This window comes from Myotis daubentonii, chromosome X (assembly GCF_963259705.1).
Source record: "Myotis daubentonii chromosome X, mMyoDau2.1, whole genome shotgun sequence".
Classification (NCBI taxonomy): Eukaryota; Metazoa; Chordata; class Mammalia; order Chiroptera; family Vespertilionidae; genus Myotis; species Myotis daubentonii.
The window spans coordinates 52,277,837-52,295,890 of record NC_081861.1 but is presented as its reverse complement, the minus strand read 5'-3'; the positions used below and the strand labels follow the sequence as shown (position 1 = coordinate 52,295,890).

At 44.9% G+C, this 18,054-nt stretch overlaps 1 protein-coding gene and 1 long non-coding RNA gene across 4 annotated transcripts in view; one reads left to right on the top strand and one right to left on the bottom strand.

Moving 5' to 3' along the window:
• The window catches only part of LOC132223914 (uncharacterized), a 31,924-nt gene extending 18,893 nt beyond the window's left edge, over window positions 1–13,031 (top strand). Inside the window, exon 5 of the long non-coding RNA XR_009450554.1 lies at window positions 12,833–13,031. This is a non-coding gene — a long non-coding RNA (uncharacterized LOC132223914). The remainder of the gene's footprint in view (window positions 1–12,832) is intronic.
• Window positions 13,032–13,562: 531 nt separating this feature from the next.
• On the bottom strand, window positions 13,563–17,804 carry TEX13B (testis expressed 13B). 3 transcript variants are annotated; one of them, XR_009450553.1, is made up of 5 exons: window positions 17,790–17,804; window positions 17,027–17,516; window positions 16,853–16,937; window positions 15,234–16,553; window positions 13,563–14,986 (listed from the first exon to the last, which is right to left on the bottom strand). XR_009450553.1 is itself a non-coding variant. In XM_059678938.1 (5 exons), exons 2-5 carry the CDS (start codon window positions 17,483–17,485, stop codon window positions 14,901–14,903), a joined length of 828 nt encoding a protein of 275 aa, XP_059534921.1. In that variant the 5' UTR covers window positions 17,486–17,516; window positions 17,790–17,804; the 3' UTR covers window positions 13,563–14,900. The 3 variants fall into 3 exon arrangements, 2 of the variants coding, with proteins under 2 accessions (XP_059534921.1, XP_059534922.1); XM_059678938.1 differs by having other exon boundaries at window positions 16,356–16,553; XM_059678939.1 differs by having other exon boundaries at window positions 13,563–16,553.
• Window positions 17,805–18,054: the final 250 nt, after the last annotated feature.

The following is an 18,054-nucleotide window of genomic DNA, read 5'->3' as shown; positions in this document are numbered from 1 at the left end:
GTTTTTTTCTGTGTGGTTTTTATTTTGATGTAGTCCCATTTATTTATTTTATCCTTTATTTCCTTTGCCCTAGGAGATGTAGCAGCAAAAATTCTGCTATGTGAGATGTATGAGATTTTACTGCCTATGCTTTCTTCTAAGATTTTTATGGTTTCATGCCTTATATTTAAGTCTTTTATCCATTTTGTGTTTATTCTCGTGTATGGTGCAAATTGGTGGTCTAGTTTCTTCTTTTTGCATGTGTCTGTCCAGTTTTCCCAACACCATTTGTTAAAGAGGCTGTCTTTACTCCACTGTGTATTCTTGTCTCCTTTGTCAAATATTAATTGACCATAATGGTGTGGGTCAATTTCTGATCCATTGGTCTATATGTCTGTTCTTGTGCCAATGACAGGCTGTTTTGATTATAATGGCTTTGTAGTAGTTTGATATCTGGTAATGTGATCCCTCCAACTTCATTCTTCTTTATCAAGATTGTTGCAGCTATTTAGGGTCTTTTTTTGGTCCCATATAAATTTGTGAAGTATTTGTTCTAGTTCTGTGAAGTATGCTGTTGGTATTTTAATAGGGATTGTGTTGAATCTACAGATTGCTTTGGGTAGTATAGACATCTTAATGATGTTAATTCTTCCAGTCCATGAACATGATGTATGTTTCCATTTTTTTGTCTCTTCCTCTATTTCTTTTTTCAATGTTATATAGTTTTCCAAGTACAGTCTTTTACTTCCTTGGTTAAGTATATTCCTAGGTATCTTAATTTTTTGTTGTTGTAATGGTAAATGGAATTGTTTGTTTTTTAGATTGTCTTTCAAAGAGTTCATTATTAGTGTAAAGAAATACACTAATGTATTGACTTCTGGATGTTGACTTGGTACACTAAATACTTTGCCAAATTCATTTAAGTCTAGTAGTTTTCTGGTGGAGTTTTTATATACAATATCATGTCATCTGTGAATAGTGACAGTTTTACTTCCTCATTTCCAATTTGGGTGCCTTTTAACTCTTCTTGTCTGATTGCTGTGTCTAGAACTTCTAGTACTATCTTATCTAAAAATAGACAAACATGGTAATTAACCATACCTCCGACACGCTTCCCATTAGCTAATCAGGGTGATATGCAAATTAACTACCAACCAAGATGGCGATTAACCGCCAACAAAGATGGCAGCTAATTTGCATACTACAGGCAGGGCGGGACAGCGCCATCCTGCCTGCCCCCCTGCCATCCCGGCCTGCTATCTGCGACCGGGGTGGCAGGCAGCCCATATGGGTCCCGACCCAGGGCTGCCCGGTGGGACCACAGCGATCCGTCACCGGACACGCCCACAAATGGCCCTCTCGCAGGGATGCGTGGCTGGCAGGTGCTAATGCACTGATCAGCCACTGGCTTAGCCCACAAATGGCCTTCTCCGGGGATCCCGGGTTGGCAGGTGCTAATGCACCAATCGCCACTGGCCACACCCACAAACAGCCCTCCCATGGGGATCCTGGGTTGGAAGGTGCTAATGCATGGATCAGCCACCGGCTGTGCCCACAAACGGCCCTCCACAGGGATCCATGGCTGGCAGGTGCTAATGCACCGGTCTGCCAACACGCACACCCGGGCCGCCTTTGCCCTGCGCATACTATGCAGCTGGGAGAGGGGAGTGGGGCCGCTGGGAGCAGGGCGGGAACTGCCCAGGGTTTGCATCAGGCAGCCGAGAGTGGAGTGCAAACTATGCAGCTGGGAGAGGGGCCAGGGGCCGCTGAGAGCAGGGTGGGAACTTCCCGGGATTTGCGTCAGGCAGCCCAGAGTGGAGTGCAAACTATCCCAACCGGTAGCTGCTTGCTCATTCACTTACTTGCTCAATCATTCACTCATTCGCTCGCTCATTCATTTACTCATTCACTCACTCAGCAAACCCTCTCAGGTCCCTGGCACCAGGCCAGGCACTGAAGGTGAAGCAGGATAAGACAGAGCTATGTCCTCAAGATGTTAGTAATTCAGTATGTGCCGGGAGCCGGTCCATGCTTGCTGTTTCAAGGGACCTGGCATATATGGCATACTGTTCTTAATATGTCTGCTCACCTTCTTGGCACTATGTGTTTTAACCAAGGTCTCTGAGAAAGGTTGTTTCCCCAGGTAGGGATTTTCCCCTGAAGTTAGGGAGGGAATAAAACCCCTCAACTAAGTGCCAGGCGGGTAATTAATCACTTTAACCACGAACAATATGCCGGGGTCCAACCCCAGCAGGTCCAGGGGTTCCCCAAAGGTGTGGACAGAGTCAGCAAAGAGGGAGAGACTTGGAGGCAGCGTTCAGTTGATCAGCATGGTTGGGTTCTCTTGCCTGGTTTTATTGCCAGGTTCTGTAGGTTCTCCAGCCAGGTTCAGTCAACAGGCTCCAGTTAGGCTCTCTTGCCAACCTCTGCAGTCAGGTTCAGTCCAGGATCCCCCGCCATGTTCTCTCCAGCGAAGTTCCTCTGTCTGCAGGTTCTGTGTAGGTTCTGTCCTCCTGGCTCTCTTCTAAGTTCTGTCTTGTAAGTTCTGTCTGTTGCTGTCTTGTTACATCTGTATTTATACCAGTTGATTCAATCCTATCAATCTCTATTACAAAGGTTAGGGCATTTCTTATCTCCATTCCAGGGAGTAAAGATTATGTAGCTTAAGCATGATTGTTCGTGGTTAAAGTGATTAATTACCTGCCTGGCACTTAGTTGAGGGGTTTTATTCCCTCCCTAACTTCAGGGGAAAATCCCTACCTGGGGAAACAACCTTTCTCAGAGACCTTGGTTAAAACACATAGTGCCAAGAAGGTGAGCAAACATATTAAGAACAGTATGCCGCCGAAACCGGTTTGGCTCAGTGGATAGAGCGTCGGCCTGCGGACTGAAAGGTCCCAGGTTCTATTCCGGTCAAGGGCATGTACCTGGGCTGCGGGCACATCCCCAGTAGGGGATGTGCAGGAGGCAGCTGATCGATGTTTCTCTCTCATCGATGTTTCTAACTCTCTATCTCTCTCACTTCCTCTCTGTAAAAAATCAATAAAATATATTTAAAAAAAAAAAAAAAAAGAACAGTATGCCATATATGCCAGGTCCCTTGAAACAGCAAGCATGGACCGGCTCCCGGCAAGTATGCAGCCAGGAGAGGGGCACCAGGGCTCTGGGAGCAGGGTGGGAACTTTCCCCGGGTGGGCTTCAGGCAGCCGGGAGTGGGGCCAGAACTTCTGCCATGTTGCCATGGCAATGCGGCAGAAGTTCCTGCCCCTTAGCTGCTTGCTAATTCACTTACTCGCTCATCCATTCACTCATTCACTCACTCATTATTCACTCACTCAGCAAACCCTCTCAGGTCCCTGGCACCAGGCCAGGCACTGAAGGTGAAGCAGGATAAGACAGAGCTATGTCCTCAAGATGTTAGTAATTCAGTAGGATGAAGCAGGCACATGAACGAGGCAGTTGTATGCACAGATGCACTGTACTGGGTTCGGTGAGGGCTGTAACTAACGCCGACTTTGTTCTCTTGATAAAATGGGGCCTCAGGAGCCAGGCCACCCCAAGCCTGTAGGCCTGTGCCTAGGCCAGGAGTGGCCGGGGTCCAGGAACATGACAGAGGGTGCAGGTCAGGCTGAGGGGTCTGGCCCTACCCCTCACCCTCACCCCTGAGTACACAAATTTTTGTGCACTGGGCTACTAGTCCTATATAATAAAAGCGTAGTATGAAATTGTCTCCTCGACTGGGAATTCATCCAGGAGTTTGACCAGGGCCCTGGCTGGTGGCTGCAGTAGGCAACCATGGAAAGGGAGGGAGGCCCTGGTGGTGGCAGGAGGGCCCAGCCAGTAGCAGCTGCAATAGGTGGCTGGGGGAAGGCAAGGAGGCCCCGGCTGGTGGTGGTGGTGGTGGTGGCAGGCGGCTGGGGGAAGGGAAGGAGTACCCAGCCTGGCAGCTGGAAGTTGCTTGGGACCCTACCAGTGCATGAATTTTGTGCACTGAGCCTCTAGTGTTGAATAAGAATGGTGAAACTGGACATTGTTGTCTTGTTCCTGTTCTTAAGGGAAATGCTTTTAGTTCACCATTGACTGATGTTGGCTGTAGGTTGTCATATTTGTCCTTTATTATGTTGAGGTATGATCCCTCTATTCCCACTTTCCTAAGAGTTTTTATCAAAAAAGCATACTGGATTTTGTCAAATGCTTTTTCTGCATCTATTGATATGATCATGTGATTTTAAAAAATCAATTTATTTATGTGATGTATCATATTTATTGATTTGTAAATATTGTACCAGCCTTGCATTCCTAGAATAAATTACACTTGATCATGGTATATAATCTTTTTAATATATTTCTAGATCCAATTTGCTAGTATTTTGTTGAGGATTTTAACCTCTGTGTTCATCAGGGATATTGCCCTATAATTTTCTCTCTTTGTAGTGTCTATCTATACTTTAAAATTTTGAAATTAGGATAATGCTGGCTTCATAAAAAGAGTTTGGAAGTGTTCCTTCCTCTTGAATTGTTTGGAATAGTTTGAGGAGGATAGGTGTTAGTTCTTCTTTGAATGTCAGATAAAATTATCCTGTAAACCCATGTGGTTCAGGACTTTTGTGTGCTGGAAGTTTTAAAATTACTGCTTCAATTTTATCAGTTGTTATTGGCCCACTCAGGTTTTCTGACTTTTCCTGATTGAGTGTTTGACGATTGTGTTTCTAGGAATTTGTCCATTTTGCCCAGGTTGTCCAGTTTGTTGGCATATAGTTGTTCATAGTATCTACTTATGATCCTTTGTATTTCTATGGTGCCTGTTGTTATATCACCACTTTCATTTCTGATTTTATTTATTTGGGCCCTCTCTCTTTATTTCCTGATGAGTCTAGCTAGGAGTTCATCAATCTTGTTTATCTGTACAAAGAACCAGCTCTTGGATTGATTGATCTTTTGTACTGTTTTTTGTTTATTATTATTCTCTGTCATTTCTTTCTGCTCTGATCTTTATAATTTTCTTTTTTCTACTTCCTCTGGGCTTTTCTTATTATTCTCTTTCTAATTCATTTAGTTGTAGGGTTAGATAGTTTATTAGTGATTTTTCTTGTTTCTTGAGGTAGGGCTGTAATGCTATGAACTTCCCTCTCAGGACTGCTTTCGCCGTGTCCTGTAAGTTTTACATGGTTGTGTATTCATTTTCGTTTGTTTCCAGGAAATTTTTAATTTCTTGCTTGATCTCATTGGTAACCCATTCATTGTTTAATAACAGGCTATTTAGCCTACATATATTTGAGTGTTTTTGAGTTTTTTCTTATTGTAGTTGATTTCTAACTTCATGCCATTGTGATCTAAGAAGATGCTTGGTATTATATCAATCTTCTTGAATTTGTATAGGCTTGTTTTGTGTCCTAACATGTGGTCTATCATTGAGAATATTCCATGTGGGCTTGAGAAGAATGTATATTCTGTTGCTTTGTGAAATGTTCTGTAAATACGAGGTCCATCTAATTTAGTGTGTCATTTAAGGCCTGTTTTCTTGTTGATTTTTTGTCTTGAAGATCTATTTAATGGTATCATTGGGGTGTTGAAGTCCCCTACTATGAGTGTATAGCTGTTAATCTCTCCCTTAAAATCCATCAAGAATTTTTTATGAACTTGCGTGTTCCTATATTTGGTACATATATGTTTATAAGCGTTATATTTTTCTTATTGAATAACTCCCTTTAGAGTTATGTAGTGGCTTTTTTGTCTCGTTATGGCCTTTGTTTTAAAATCTATTTTTATCTGATAATGTGTATTGCTACCCCAGCTTTTTTTTCTTTCCATTTGCATAGAATATATTTTTCCATCCCTTCACTCTCAGTCTGTGTATATCTTCTGCTTAGAGGTGGGTCTCTTGTAGATCGCATATATATGGGTCATGTTTTCTTATCAATTCATTTACCCTATGTCTTTTGATTCAAGCATTTAATCCATTTACATTAAGGTTATTATTGATAGGTATTTATTTATTGCCATTATTATTTTCTTTATGGCTATGATCCTCTCTCCTTTTCTTCTTCTTAGAGCAGTCCCTTTAACATTTCTTGCATTGCTGGCTTGGTGTTAATGTACTCCTTTAACCTTTTTTTTTTTTTTTTTTGGAAAGCTTTTTATTTCACCATCAATTTTATATATATTTGTTGATTTCAAAGAGGAAGGGAGAGGGAGATAGAGATAGAAACATCAATGATGAGAGATAATCATTGATCGGCTGCTTCCCGCACACCCCAAACTGGGGATTGAGCCCACAACTCAGGTATGTGCCCTGACTGGGAATCAAATCATGACCTCCTGGACTCACCATTGATTTGAAATGATATCCTTGCTGGATACAGTAGTGTTGGATTTAGGCCCTTGCTTTTCATTACTTTGATTACTTCATGCCACTCCCTTCTGGCCTGATATGTTTCTATTGAGAAGTCAGTTGACATTCTAATGGGAATTCCTTTGTAGGTATTTTTCTGTCTCTCTCTTGCTGCCATTAAGATTCTTTATTTTTAACATTTGCCATTTTGATTATGATGTGTCTAGGTATGGATCACTTTGGGTTCCTCCTGATTGGGACTCCCTGTTCCTCCTGAACGTGTGTGACATTTTCCTTTACCAGGTTGGGGAAGTTTTCTGTCATTATTCTTTACACGTTCTCTGTTCCTTCCTCACCTTCCCCTTCTGGTATTCCTATAATGCAGATGTTGTTAAGTTTTTGCGGTGTCCTAGAGCTTCCTTAAGCTATCTTCCTGCTGTTTTAAAAATACATTTTTATTGATTTCAGAGAGGAAGGGAGAGGGAGAGAGATAGAAACATCGATGATGAGAATCATTGATTGGCTGCCTCCTGCACACCCCCTACTGGGGATCAATCCTGAAATACCAGACATGTGCCCTTGACTGGAATCGCACCTGGGACCCTTTGGTCTTCAGGCTGACACTCTATTCACTGAGCCAAACCAGCTTGGGCTATCTTCCTGCTTTAAAATATTTTTTTCTATTTGCTATTCTCATTGTGTATTGATTTCTGCCTCATCTCCCAAATAGCTGATTCACTCCTCTGCTTTGTTCAGTCTACTTTTAATACCTTCTTGATGTTAAATGTATCATTCATTTTTGTCTGGTTCTTGTTCATGGCCTCTATTTCATTTTTCATTCTGTTGTAATTTGCACTAATTTCTTTAAGCATCTTTATAACCATTGCTTTGAACTCTATGTCTGATAGGTTGCTTGCCTCCATTTTATTTAGTTCTTTTTCTGGAGATTCCTTCTTTTTCTTCATTTGGGGGTTGTTTCTTTGTCTCCCCTTTTTAGCTGCCTCTCTATATGTATGTGCTTCTGTGAATTAGAACTGTTATGTCTCCCAGTCTTTGTTCGATCGCCTCATGAAGAAAATGTCCGGAGGGGTCCAGTGGTGCAGTCTCTTTGTTCACCTGATCTGAATGCTATAGGAATGCCCCTTGTGTGTGTTATTTGGGCTCTTCTTTTGTAATTTGGACTTCATTGTTGATGTCCCATTGGTGGGAGGGCTTTCTCCTCCAACTTGCTGCCAGTGAGGTTCAACCCCAATGTCATTGTGCCAGCTGTTATACAGATGCTGACAGAACAGAACAAGACACAACAGGATCAAACCAAAAATACCATCAAAATCAAGGTATTCAATGCAACAACAACAGGAAAGACTAAGAAGGAAAAAGAAGAGAAAGCAAAGCAAAATAAATAAATAAACAGACAGACTACTAAGAGACACATTACCAAAGACTTGGAGGGATATAAAGAAAAAGGGAGAGCCCTAACTGATTTGGCTCAGTGGATAGAGCGTCAACCTGTGGACTGAAAGGTCCCAGGTTCGATTCCGGTCAAGGGCATGTACCTTGGTTGCAGACAAATCCCCAGTAAGAGGTGCGCAGGAAGCAGCTGATCGATGTTTCTAACTCTCTATCCCTCTCTGTAAAAAATCAGTAAAATATATTTTTTAAAAAAGAAAAAGGGAGAAAGAAGAAGATAAAAAATGGATATATGGGAGCAAGGAGGAATTTAAAAAAAAACTAGTATAGGAGGAAAAAATAAAAGGAAACAGAAAATAAGTATAAAATACTAATGAATTACAATGTAGTAATAATGGATATAAGATATAGATAGTAAAATGGAAAAAAGGGGAAATAAGGAAAATTAATAACAACAATAAGAATAGAAAAATGTAGGATAAAATCAGAGAAAATTAGAGATATTCAAGAAAAAAGAGAAGAAAAAAAGGGGGAAAAACAAATGACAAAAAAACAAAAACAAAAAATCCACTCATACATACATAGACCAACAAAACAAAACTGCACTCTCATACACTGAAAAACCTTTGCGTCCACTATTTGTGGAGCTCCCTGGATTTTTCTCTAATGTTGCTGAATCTGGTCCTTTGGTGTATCTATCCTGGGCTCTCTGAAAGCTTCTCTTGTACAGGTCAATGTGAGTTACTGTCTCTTTCTGGCCCTGGGCAACCTGATTGATGTCTGAGCTGAGCCCATAGTAGTTCAGTGGGCACAGACTCCTTATTAGCCCAGATGCTGGGTCTGCCTTGAGTGTCACACTTTGATTGTCTCTGTTCTAAGCTGTACTCCCTTCCCCCGTGGATCTGGGCTCTATGTGATATCCTGGTCTTGGCTGGAATGGCTTGATCAGAGTCATGTTGGGAGTGGTGCCAGTGCCTTGTAGGAGGGTTGCTAGGCCCTTCCTCTCCTTCTAATGCCTCAGCTCTGTCTGGTTTGCTGGCACCTCCTCTCTGTCACCTGCAGGGGCACAGATTTTCTGCCCCTGGTTGTTTCCCCTTGCCTCATGTAGCTACAGGGTTAGTGTTAGGTTTAGGGTTAGGATTAGGGTTAGTTTTGCTGGTGGGAAAGAGGGGACCTCCCCTGTGTTCCAGGTGGGCAGGGCTGATCTTCCTGACCTACTGTCCAGTCCCCTTTCTGCTCACACACACAAGTTCCTCCAAGAAATAGAAGGCCCCCCAAATTCAATGTTGGGTGTGTCTTTCAGATCCTTCCAATGTAGGCTGGCTCTGAGCTCCACTGCGTGGCCCTTCCTACTGGTCAGGAGGAGCTCCCCAGGCTGCACTATGGCAGGGTGCTAGTGCGACTCTATCCAGGGACTTCAGCCCCAGGCTTCCACTGCTGCACCCACTCCACAGTCTCCACAGCCAGTGCCCTTGAGGCCTCCTCTCTCAGTCCCAGGCCCTCCTGTCTCACCTACAGATCTGCAGCCTCTTTATTTAATCTCCACAGGTCCTCAGTTCTAATAGGTCGGGGAGGCTACATCCACCTCCCACCCTACAGCACAGTTCCTGCCCCTGAGCTGTGGTGATGGAGCTGAGAAGCTGGGCTCTAGAGTGGTGGTGGCAGCACAGTACTGGTGGCAGTTGTTGAGTACACAGCAGGGACAGTGGCTCAATGGCAGTGGCACAGTGTCTAGGCTGGGTCCCGTCAGGTGCACGGTTTCAGGCTGGCTGAGTGTACCAGGTGCAGAGAAGCCCCGCTGGTGTCTGTTGCAAATGTGTAGTTCTGGGTTGTAACCTCTGTGGGCACCAGAGGGAGATGTACATGGGTTTGGGCCCAGGTCATGGTGAGTCCAGATGGTGGCAAGGCTTTGTGCCTAGCTGCTGCTGCTCTCTGCAGCCTCTTCCTACATACAACCTTATATACCTTTCAAGGTGGCATGCTCTCCAAGCTGGAGCTGTGCCTAGGGAGTAGCTGTGATGGTAGCAGAGACTTTTTGGCCAGGAGAGCCCAAATCGTCTGCCCCCAAGGCTCCCGGGCGATCCATCGATCATGCTTTCCCTCACACACACAAACACATTCACTCCCTTACTTGCTCACATTCTCTCCCTCACTCCAGACCTACTGGCCACCATGTATCTTCCTTGGAGTATTGAGAAAATATTTCTTGAGTCACTTTTCAGGTGCTGATGCAACAATGAGGTTCTTTTATGGTCTGCAAGAAAATGAAGCCCTTGATATTATGTCTTCTCTTCCCATCATCTCCTAGATGATCTGCAGTGTCCTGCAGTCACAGGGAGATGGTGACATGACTCTTATGAAGTTATTTTAGACCCTGAGTGATGTGTATCTGTTCTATTTTTCCAAGTACATCAAAGGAACCCTAGCCAGTTTGGCTCCATGGTTAGAGCGTAGGCCCGCGGACTGAAGGGTCCTGGCTTCAATTCCAGTCAAGGGAATGCACCTGGGTTGCAGGCTCAATCCCTGGCCCTGCGTCGGGACCTGTGTGGGAAGCAATCAATTGCTGTGTCTCTCTCTGTCTCTCCCCCTTCCTTCCACTCTCTCTCTCTAAAAATCAATGGAAAATATCCTCTGATGAGGATTAATAAAAAATAAACAAAAATGGACATTCTGGCTATGTCATTCTGTGTAAAAATCAGTCACAGTCTCCTGCCTGTCAGTCTCTCTTAAGTGTCAGCATTTACTTGTATTTGAGGAAGAATGAGCTTTAGCATTCATACTATCAGCTTTGATATCTAAAAAATGAGTAATGCCTTTTCTCCAGTGTTTTGGTCTTCAAAAATGATGGGCCTTGTTGTTTTTAATGTATTCAGGCACATGATCATTTCTAGCATTGTCCATAAATAAAATGAATCATTTCTACATTCCATATTTTATGTCAACCAACATAATAAGGATTTATCGAATAACTATCATATATTGAACACTGGCCTAGGTAGATACTCAGAAAAAGCTAACAGTTTTGAGCACTTACTATGTGCTAAGCACTGGGCTAGCCACTATGTATACACCTGTGTGCGTCTGTTAGTCTTTATTATCACTCTGTGAATGTGCTCTATATTATGTATTTATTATGAGTATGTAAGTCATCAAGATTATCATTGAGGACTCTGCTATTTTGGTGTTGATGACTATACTGGAAAAGGTTATAAGTTTAATACTGAATTGGTCGTCTTTCTCCTCTACACACACTTCATCACTGAGGCCTCAGAGAGCTCCAAGTTAGTAAGGGATAGAGTTATACTCCTGTGTATGTTGCCTGGGCTCTTTCCACCAGACTTGGCACCTTCACAGAGGGTCAAGAGCTGAAATTCAAAGAGGCTTATATATCCTATATAATAAATGCTCAGCAACCAAAACGGCAGAATGACCAGAGACCAGAACGACCATGGCTCCTCGCCCCCCGTGGGCCCACGGACCCTTGCCCCACCCCCCATTCTGGGGGCCCCATCAGGGCAGGCTGGTTGGCCCCTACCCGTGCACTGGGACTCTATCCTATATAATAAAAGGATAATATGCAAATGACCAGAATGACTGCTCAACCAGTCACTATAAGGCGCACTGACCACCTCTTGTTATCTTTCCTAGGCTGGCAGGCTCCCATCACCTGATGGCAAAGAGGGAACTGGGTGTGGGTGGCGGCGGGGGGCAGGTTTGGCTGTGGGCACCCAGGGAAGATGGCCCTGATCGCAGGCCAGGCCTAGGGACCATACCTGCACATGAATTTTGTGCTCAGGGCCTCTAGTCTAATAATAAAAGCATAATATGCTAATTAGACCAGATGTAGCTTCCAGACGACCTTCCAGATGAAGCCTGGGCTAGGAGGGAAGCCCGGGTACCAGGTGCCTGCCAATGGCCAGAGGGAAGCCCGGGTCCTAGGTCCCAGTGGCTGGAGGGAAGCCTGGGTCCAGGGTGCCAGAAGGAAGCCGGTGCCGGCAGCCGGGGAAGGAAGGCCTACTCTTGCATGAATTTCATGCATCAGGCCTGTAGTATTTATATAATACAGATTCTATACTACACAATACATGTCTACTAACTTACTAAAACATCCAAGAAAACATAAATCTGTGGTATATAGAAAATGCTATTGGTCTTAAGTTTGTTCTCAGTATTCCAGTTAAGATTGACAGTGCCTCTCCTTTAGTGTGGAGCCAGCTGAGGTGCAGTGGCCTTGAGAAGGAGATGAGTGGGCAGAAGCATCTATTTGAGGAGAGTTAACCTGAGTCTTTTTTCTGAGAGTTGTATTTCCTCAGGGGCAGTAGCATAGTGGTAGAAATTAGCATGGGGTATGTGTGTTTGAGGGAAATGGAGAGGGGAAGTGCAGCAAGAATTTGGCACTTACAGGGGAAGGGGTAGGAGAGGTTACAAGGATTTGGAGTTATGAAGGACTTTGACTACAGTATCTTGACTAATTTATGACAGCTTTAATCCAATTGTATATTCTAAAGTGAAATAATGGATAAACACATTTAACTTTTTAAACACTGATGGAAACAATAAGAGAATTCTGGTTCCCTCAGGGTTTCCAGAAAATCAGCTTTAGACGGAATTCTACCCCCTAGCATATTGCCTTTCTCTCTTCAAAATTTAATCCAAAATACTGCTTTCTCAAGCATGTTGACTGAGAATTTACTACTGAACTTTCCTAATTCTTAATTATTGCCATTAATTCAACCAAGATAGCTTGACCTCTCTGAGCATCTGCAAAATGGTGATTGTAGTGTCTGTCATTGGGTTAAGGACCAGATAAGATAATTTGTGTATGTCAAGTGGTTACCTCAGTGCCTGGCACATAATAACATGGCTTTGGCTTTGGAGTCAGACAGACCTGAGTACTGACCTGTGTTCTGTTCCTACCCATGGGACTTTGGGCAAGTTACTTAAGTTTTTTGTGCCTTAATTCCCTTATCTGCAAAATGGGTCAATACCTCCTAAGATTTTTGCAAGAAATAGATTAGTACTAATATGGTAACAGAAGCAAAAATAAGCGTTTTAAAATTTTTGGTTTTCATTATTTTTTAAAAATTATTTTTGCCTTCTCATCTCTTTTAGGTCCTTCCAACTGCACAGTTTGCCAGTGTCTCAGCTATACTTGCCTGCCAAGCACTATGCAATCTATACTGTAAAACCAAAGACCTGAAGTAAGTTGAAATTTCCTTCAAACTCTTAGGTATTTGCAGGTAAACACTAGATGTTTAGAGTTCAACTCCTAGCTGATTGGACCTGAAAACAAAGTATAACAAGTGCTCAATTTCTCCATAGAAGTACAGCAAAACATGTGCTGAACCTAGGAGTAGGGAATGAGGTACAGATCCCTGCCAGCCCCTCCTGCCTCCTTCCCATTTGCATGTGCTGTTTTTGCTGTAGTCAGTGGGTGGCAATCTGTAACTCCTAAGAGACTGGTGCGGTCCTGGACTTACTTCCTTTTACTTCAAGACTCCCACTGTCTTCCCCCTTGGTTTTCTTTCAGTTGTGTCCTGTCCATCTCCATGCAACTTGATAATCCTTTTCTCTCCCTGAACCATTCCCCTGCTGTTATTCCCCAAAGTGCCACTGCTCAGAAGCCTCCACCTCTGCCGTGATCTTTTGTCCTCACTCACTTTCAAGTGCCTTGTCTTGTTATCTGTCCATGTCACTAACACACAGGCATGAGCCCCTTTGGTTTCCCACCACCTCGCCACACAGATCAGTGTGTGCTCTCCTTCCTTTCTGCCCCAAAAGAAGAGATGGCTTTTCTAAACCTACTCATGCCAATAAATTCATTTCCTTTTAATACATTTTTGTGAACATTTATTTTATTTTACACAACACAGAAGTACCTGAAGATATACAATCCCTCCACCCTAATGCCTTACTGTAACCAACCCCACTGCACCCTATAACCCCCACACCCATCCACTCCTACTTTCCATCCCCTGACTCTGATCCCAGTCTCCCTAGGTAATACCTTGTTTGCTAAGTGTCTTTTTTTTGCTTATTCAAATATAAATCTGTAACATAGGGCACACAAAACATCTATTAACACATTGTATGCAGGAAACGTGTTTACACATTTTACGTATTTATACGTTCTACCAGTGTAGTAGAGCGCGGGACACGTATTAATACGTTTTTTATAGACTAGCGGTAGAATGCGGGTAACGTATAAATATGTAAACTAAAGTTATCGTAATTTTACTGAACGTTGCCATTTGCACAAAAATGGCCCGCGCCACCTGTTAGTGCACGATAAAAACTACCCGCAAACAATGTGTTAATATACATAGCATACATATACACAATACTTTTGGGGGTTTTATTTCACAAAAAACAAAATTGACCTTTCATATATTTTTGAACAGTAGAATAGTCTTCCAATACAGTAGGGCAGGATCTGTCCCATTCTTTTATATATTTCTTGTGTTTGCAAGCTTTCTTCAGCTGTCTCCTTCCCCATGGCTCCAGTTTCTCCCATAGTCAAAAGAACCCTCTCAGCTATGTATCTCACATCACTCCTTCCCATCACAGCCAGGAGTCCTTGAAAAGCCCCCTTTGCTAACTGTACTTCCTTACTTCCTGCTCCCTCTCTCCTCAGTACTGTCAGTTTGGCTTCTGCTTCTCCCCCACCCAGATTTGCTCAAAGATCAAAAGTGAATGCCAGACCCAATGAACACTTTTTACCTCCTGTCTTACAGGCCCCCTACAGCCCTGGGCACCGCTGACTTGCTCCCCTGGCACTTATTCTGAATACTCTTAAGTATTTCATTGCCTCCATGGTTGCCCATGAGGAACAATTTTACCCCCCAGTGGACATGTGGTAATTATCTTGAAACATTTCTGGTTGTCATAACTTGGGGGATGTGCTACTGGCATCAGGGTAGAAACCAGGGATTCTGCCAAACATCCTACAGTGTACCAGCCATTTGCAACATAGAATTATCCAACTCCAAATGTCAAGAGTGCTGAGTTTGGGAAGCCCTGCCCTAGGAGGATATAAACAAGCCCAAGGTTATTTCTGATAAGTACAAGCTAGGTATCTTGTCCCCAATTCTGATGGTTATCCACATTTGCCCCAAAAGGAAATAGCCCAGTCACATGCAGCTGCTGCAGAGATGTCGCAGGGCCATGACAACTTCAGTCTCTAGGTCCACAGTGGCCAGGTGATGTCCTGGGCTCCTCCAGTTGTCCCAGTCTGGTGTGACTCCTCACCATCCTTCCACCTGTGGGCTAAACTATGCATTTAGTCATTCTCAACAAAGCTTATTGCCATGAAAGGTAGAGAGGAAGACCATCTTCCCCCTCCCTCTTTCCTGTCACCCCCTCTCTGGAATTTAATTTCCCACTGGGATATGTTCTATTCCACATTTCTGAATTCACCGAGAGATTTGTACCCAAATTCCGCTCCCAAATTAACCCCAGGGGGGCGGGGGTTAACCCCAGGCCTGTTTTGATTATTTCTTCTAATATAACTCACTCAGAACATGAATGAGCTTCTTGTTCAGTTCATCCCTGAATACTCTTGGGAGCAGGAATCCCAACTACCCATCAATCACTGAGGTACCTCCCTGGCCAGTTCTGACATTTTCTTTGACAGTCTGTGGTTTGTTGCTCCTCTTTCGGTGCCTATTTCTGACTTTGAAATAATCTGGTTCCACAGAAGAGTAAGCAGCTCCAGTTAGTTTAAAGAAAAGGGGATCTGGGTAGAGTGATTTTTTACACAGCACAATGGCAGGAAGCGGAAAAATGGTTGGGCCTCCACTCTTTTATCTCTAGGGTCTCAGGATAAACTTTTCTCTGCTTCTCTGTGCCTCTTTTTTCTGGGATGTCATACTGGTGTCTTCTAAGACACTTGGCCTCTGTAAAGCACATGGCTCTGCTTTCCCCTTAACCAGAGCCAGGCCTTGGCTGAGGCCCCCATGCCCATGGCTCTGACCTTGGCCTCAACTCCAATTGACCCACTACTTCACTGCCCAACACCATCCTGACTATGAAATCTGTCTCTCTTCTGATTCTCTAGTGTGACAATCTGTTTGCCTCAGGATGGGTCAAATGTCCACTCCTGCTGCAATAATCTAGAGCCTAGGTAGGAAGGGAGGGATAACCAGGTCCCTCAGATACTAGGGTGGGGGAGAGATACATACAAATAAACAGCACTTCTGGGGTGTCGAATACTTATGCTCTGGAACAGCGGTCGCCAACCTTTTGGACCTCACGGACCACCAGTGGTCCGCGGACCACCAGTTGGTGGACGCTGCTCCAAAGGTTTCCTTAAACCAGCGGTCACCAACCTTTCAGACCTCGTGGACTACCAGTGGTCTGCAGACCACCGGTTGGTGACCGTTGCTCTGGAACACAAAGAGGATCATCAAAGCATTTCTCTCCCACCTCCCACCCTGCCTCCCTCCAACTCCACTAGTCTTGTTCTCCCACTCATTCCCTTACCCCCACTCAACACAGCCCCTCCCCCCACCAAATATTGATATCGCTTTGGGATATATTTGTTATATTTCACATTCCTGAATTTAAGGGTTCTGTAACCAGGTGCCCCTCCCACAGTGGTGGCAAATTTCCCTCCCTGAAAAATTCATAGGGTTACACCAAAGGCAGTTCCAATCCCTGGGCCTGTGAGATGCTGGAAGTCTTCTCAGCTGTTGGGGCTCAAAGGCACTCTGGTCTCTTTGGGGTTCTTGAGGATCTGTTCCCTGGGACCCCATCATAGAGGGGCCCCAGTAGACAGCCTGAAATGGAGCTCCTGCTGTGAAGGCTGCCCATGGTGGGGATGGTGTGGGTGCTTCTGGAAAGGGAAAAGGGGGCATTAGAATGGGTATGTGAATAAGGCAGGGAGCTGGACAGGAAGGGTTGCTTGTGAGACTGTGGACCTAGGCTTGAGAGTCCCAGAAAAATAAAGCATGGCTGTTTCTACTGATCTGAGATGTCCCTGCCTTTGCCTGCCATAGGTGTACGTTTTCTGCTCCACAAAGCTACAGGCCACCTCCACCCCCTACCCCCTCTGCATCCTCTGTCTTCCTCCTTCTACAGCAGCAGTTAGCAGTAGTAGTAGCAACAGCAACCTCTGCCTTGTCTTCTCCTCACCTGCTCCGTTTGCCCCAAACACACTGGTAGTAGTCAGGCCTGGCCCCTCTGAAACCTGCTGCCGTTCCCAGGAAGATGCCATCTCCTGTAGAGAAGTGGGCAGGGTTAAATTCCATTCAGGGGGTGGAGGGGCTGGGAGGGAAGATGGGGTAGTACCAAGTGGGGTAATCTTACAGCCTGGAGAAGCTTCAACCTCAGCAGTTCCTTCTCTTTCTGAACCTCAGCCAGTTTGGCCAGCGTCAGCTGCAGCTGATAGGCTGCGTCTCTGCGCTCCATTTCGTGCTTCGCGGTAAGCTCGTTCATGTTGGAGGTCAAGGCTTGTAAGGCCGATTTGTGCAGGTTGGTGAAGTCTTCTAGCCACTGCACCCTGCAAGTGTGTAACTGGCCCTGCCTGTGGGCCCAGCGCATGCCCAGGGCCAGGCTACTCCAGGCACAAGCCTCTTTGGCCTCGCTGGTCACTGCACTGTTCTCCAGGATAGCCCTGAGCTTGTCTTCCACCTCCGCCCAGGACAGGGATATATTCTCCAGGTAGAACTCAGGGCCTTTTATGTGTCTGGCCATTTTCTCGTTGATGAAAGCCACCACACTGCCATGCTGGAACCCACCAGAGGGGTCCTCGGGTCTCAAGGCCATGATAGCAGAGGGCCTTAGGGGCCTGGTTGCACTGCAGGGATAAATCAACTAGTTGTTTCCTCTGTTAGGGCCTCCGCTTTTAGTTAGCCCCTCCCCCAAGGCTCTTCCCATCCGCTTTCCCTCCCCCCCTCTTCAACCATCTCCCCCCGCAAACACACAGGATACCTCCCACCAGTTTTCCTCTCTCCAGATGCTGTGCCAAAGGAAGTGTACACGGACCACGCCTGCGGACCGCACCCGCGGACCACACCCGCTGATTCTGCACTGTGCCCCCTTCCCCACCACGCCCGAAGACGTAAGGTACCTTTCCTTCCAATGGCTCCGGCGGAAAAGGAAAGCTGAGTCCCAACCCTGGAGCCTTATACCCCGGCCGGGACTGTACCAATTTCCAGAGACAGCAAGGGTGGGAGCGAATGCGCCAGGAATATCCTTCCGATCCTCCCACCCCCAGAACATCAGGGGACCCACTATACTGTTGAAAGCTCATGAAGGTGGAAGAGACAGGAGTGGTCAGAAAAGACTTAGATCTACGAATGCAAAGCACTTGTAATCGTGTATAAAAAAACTTC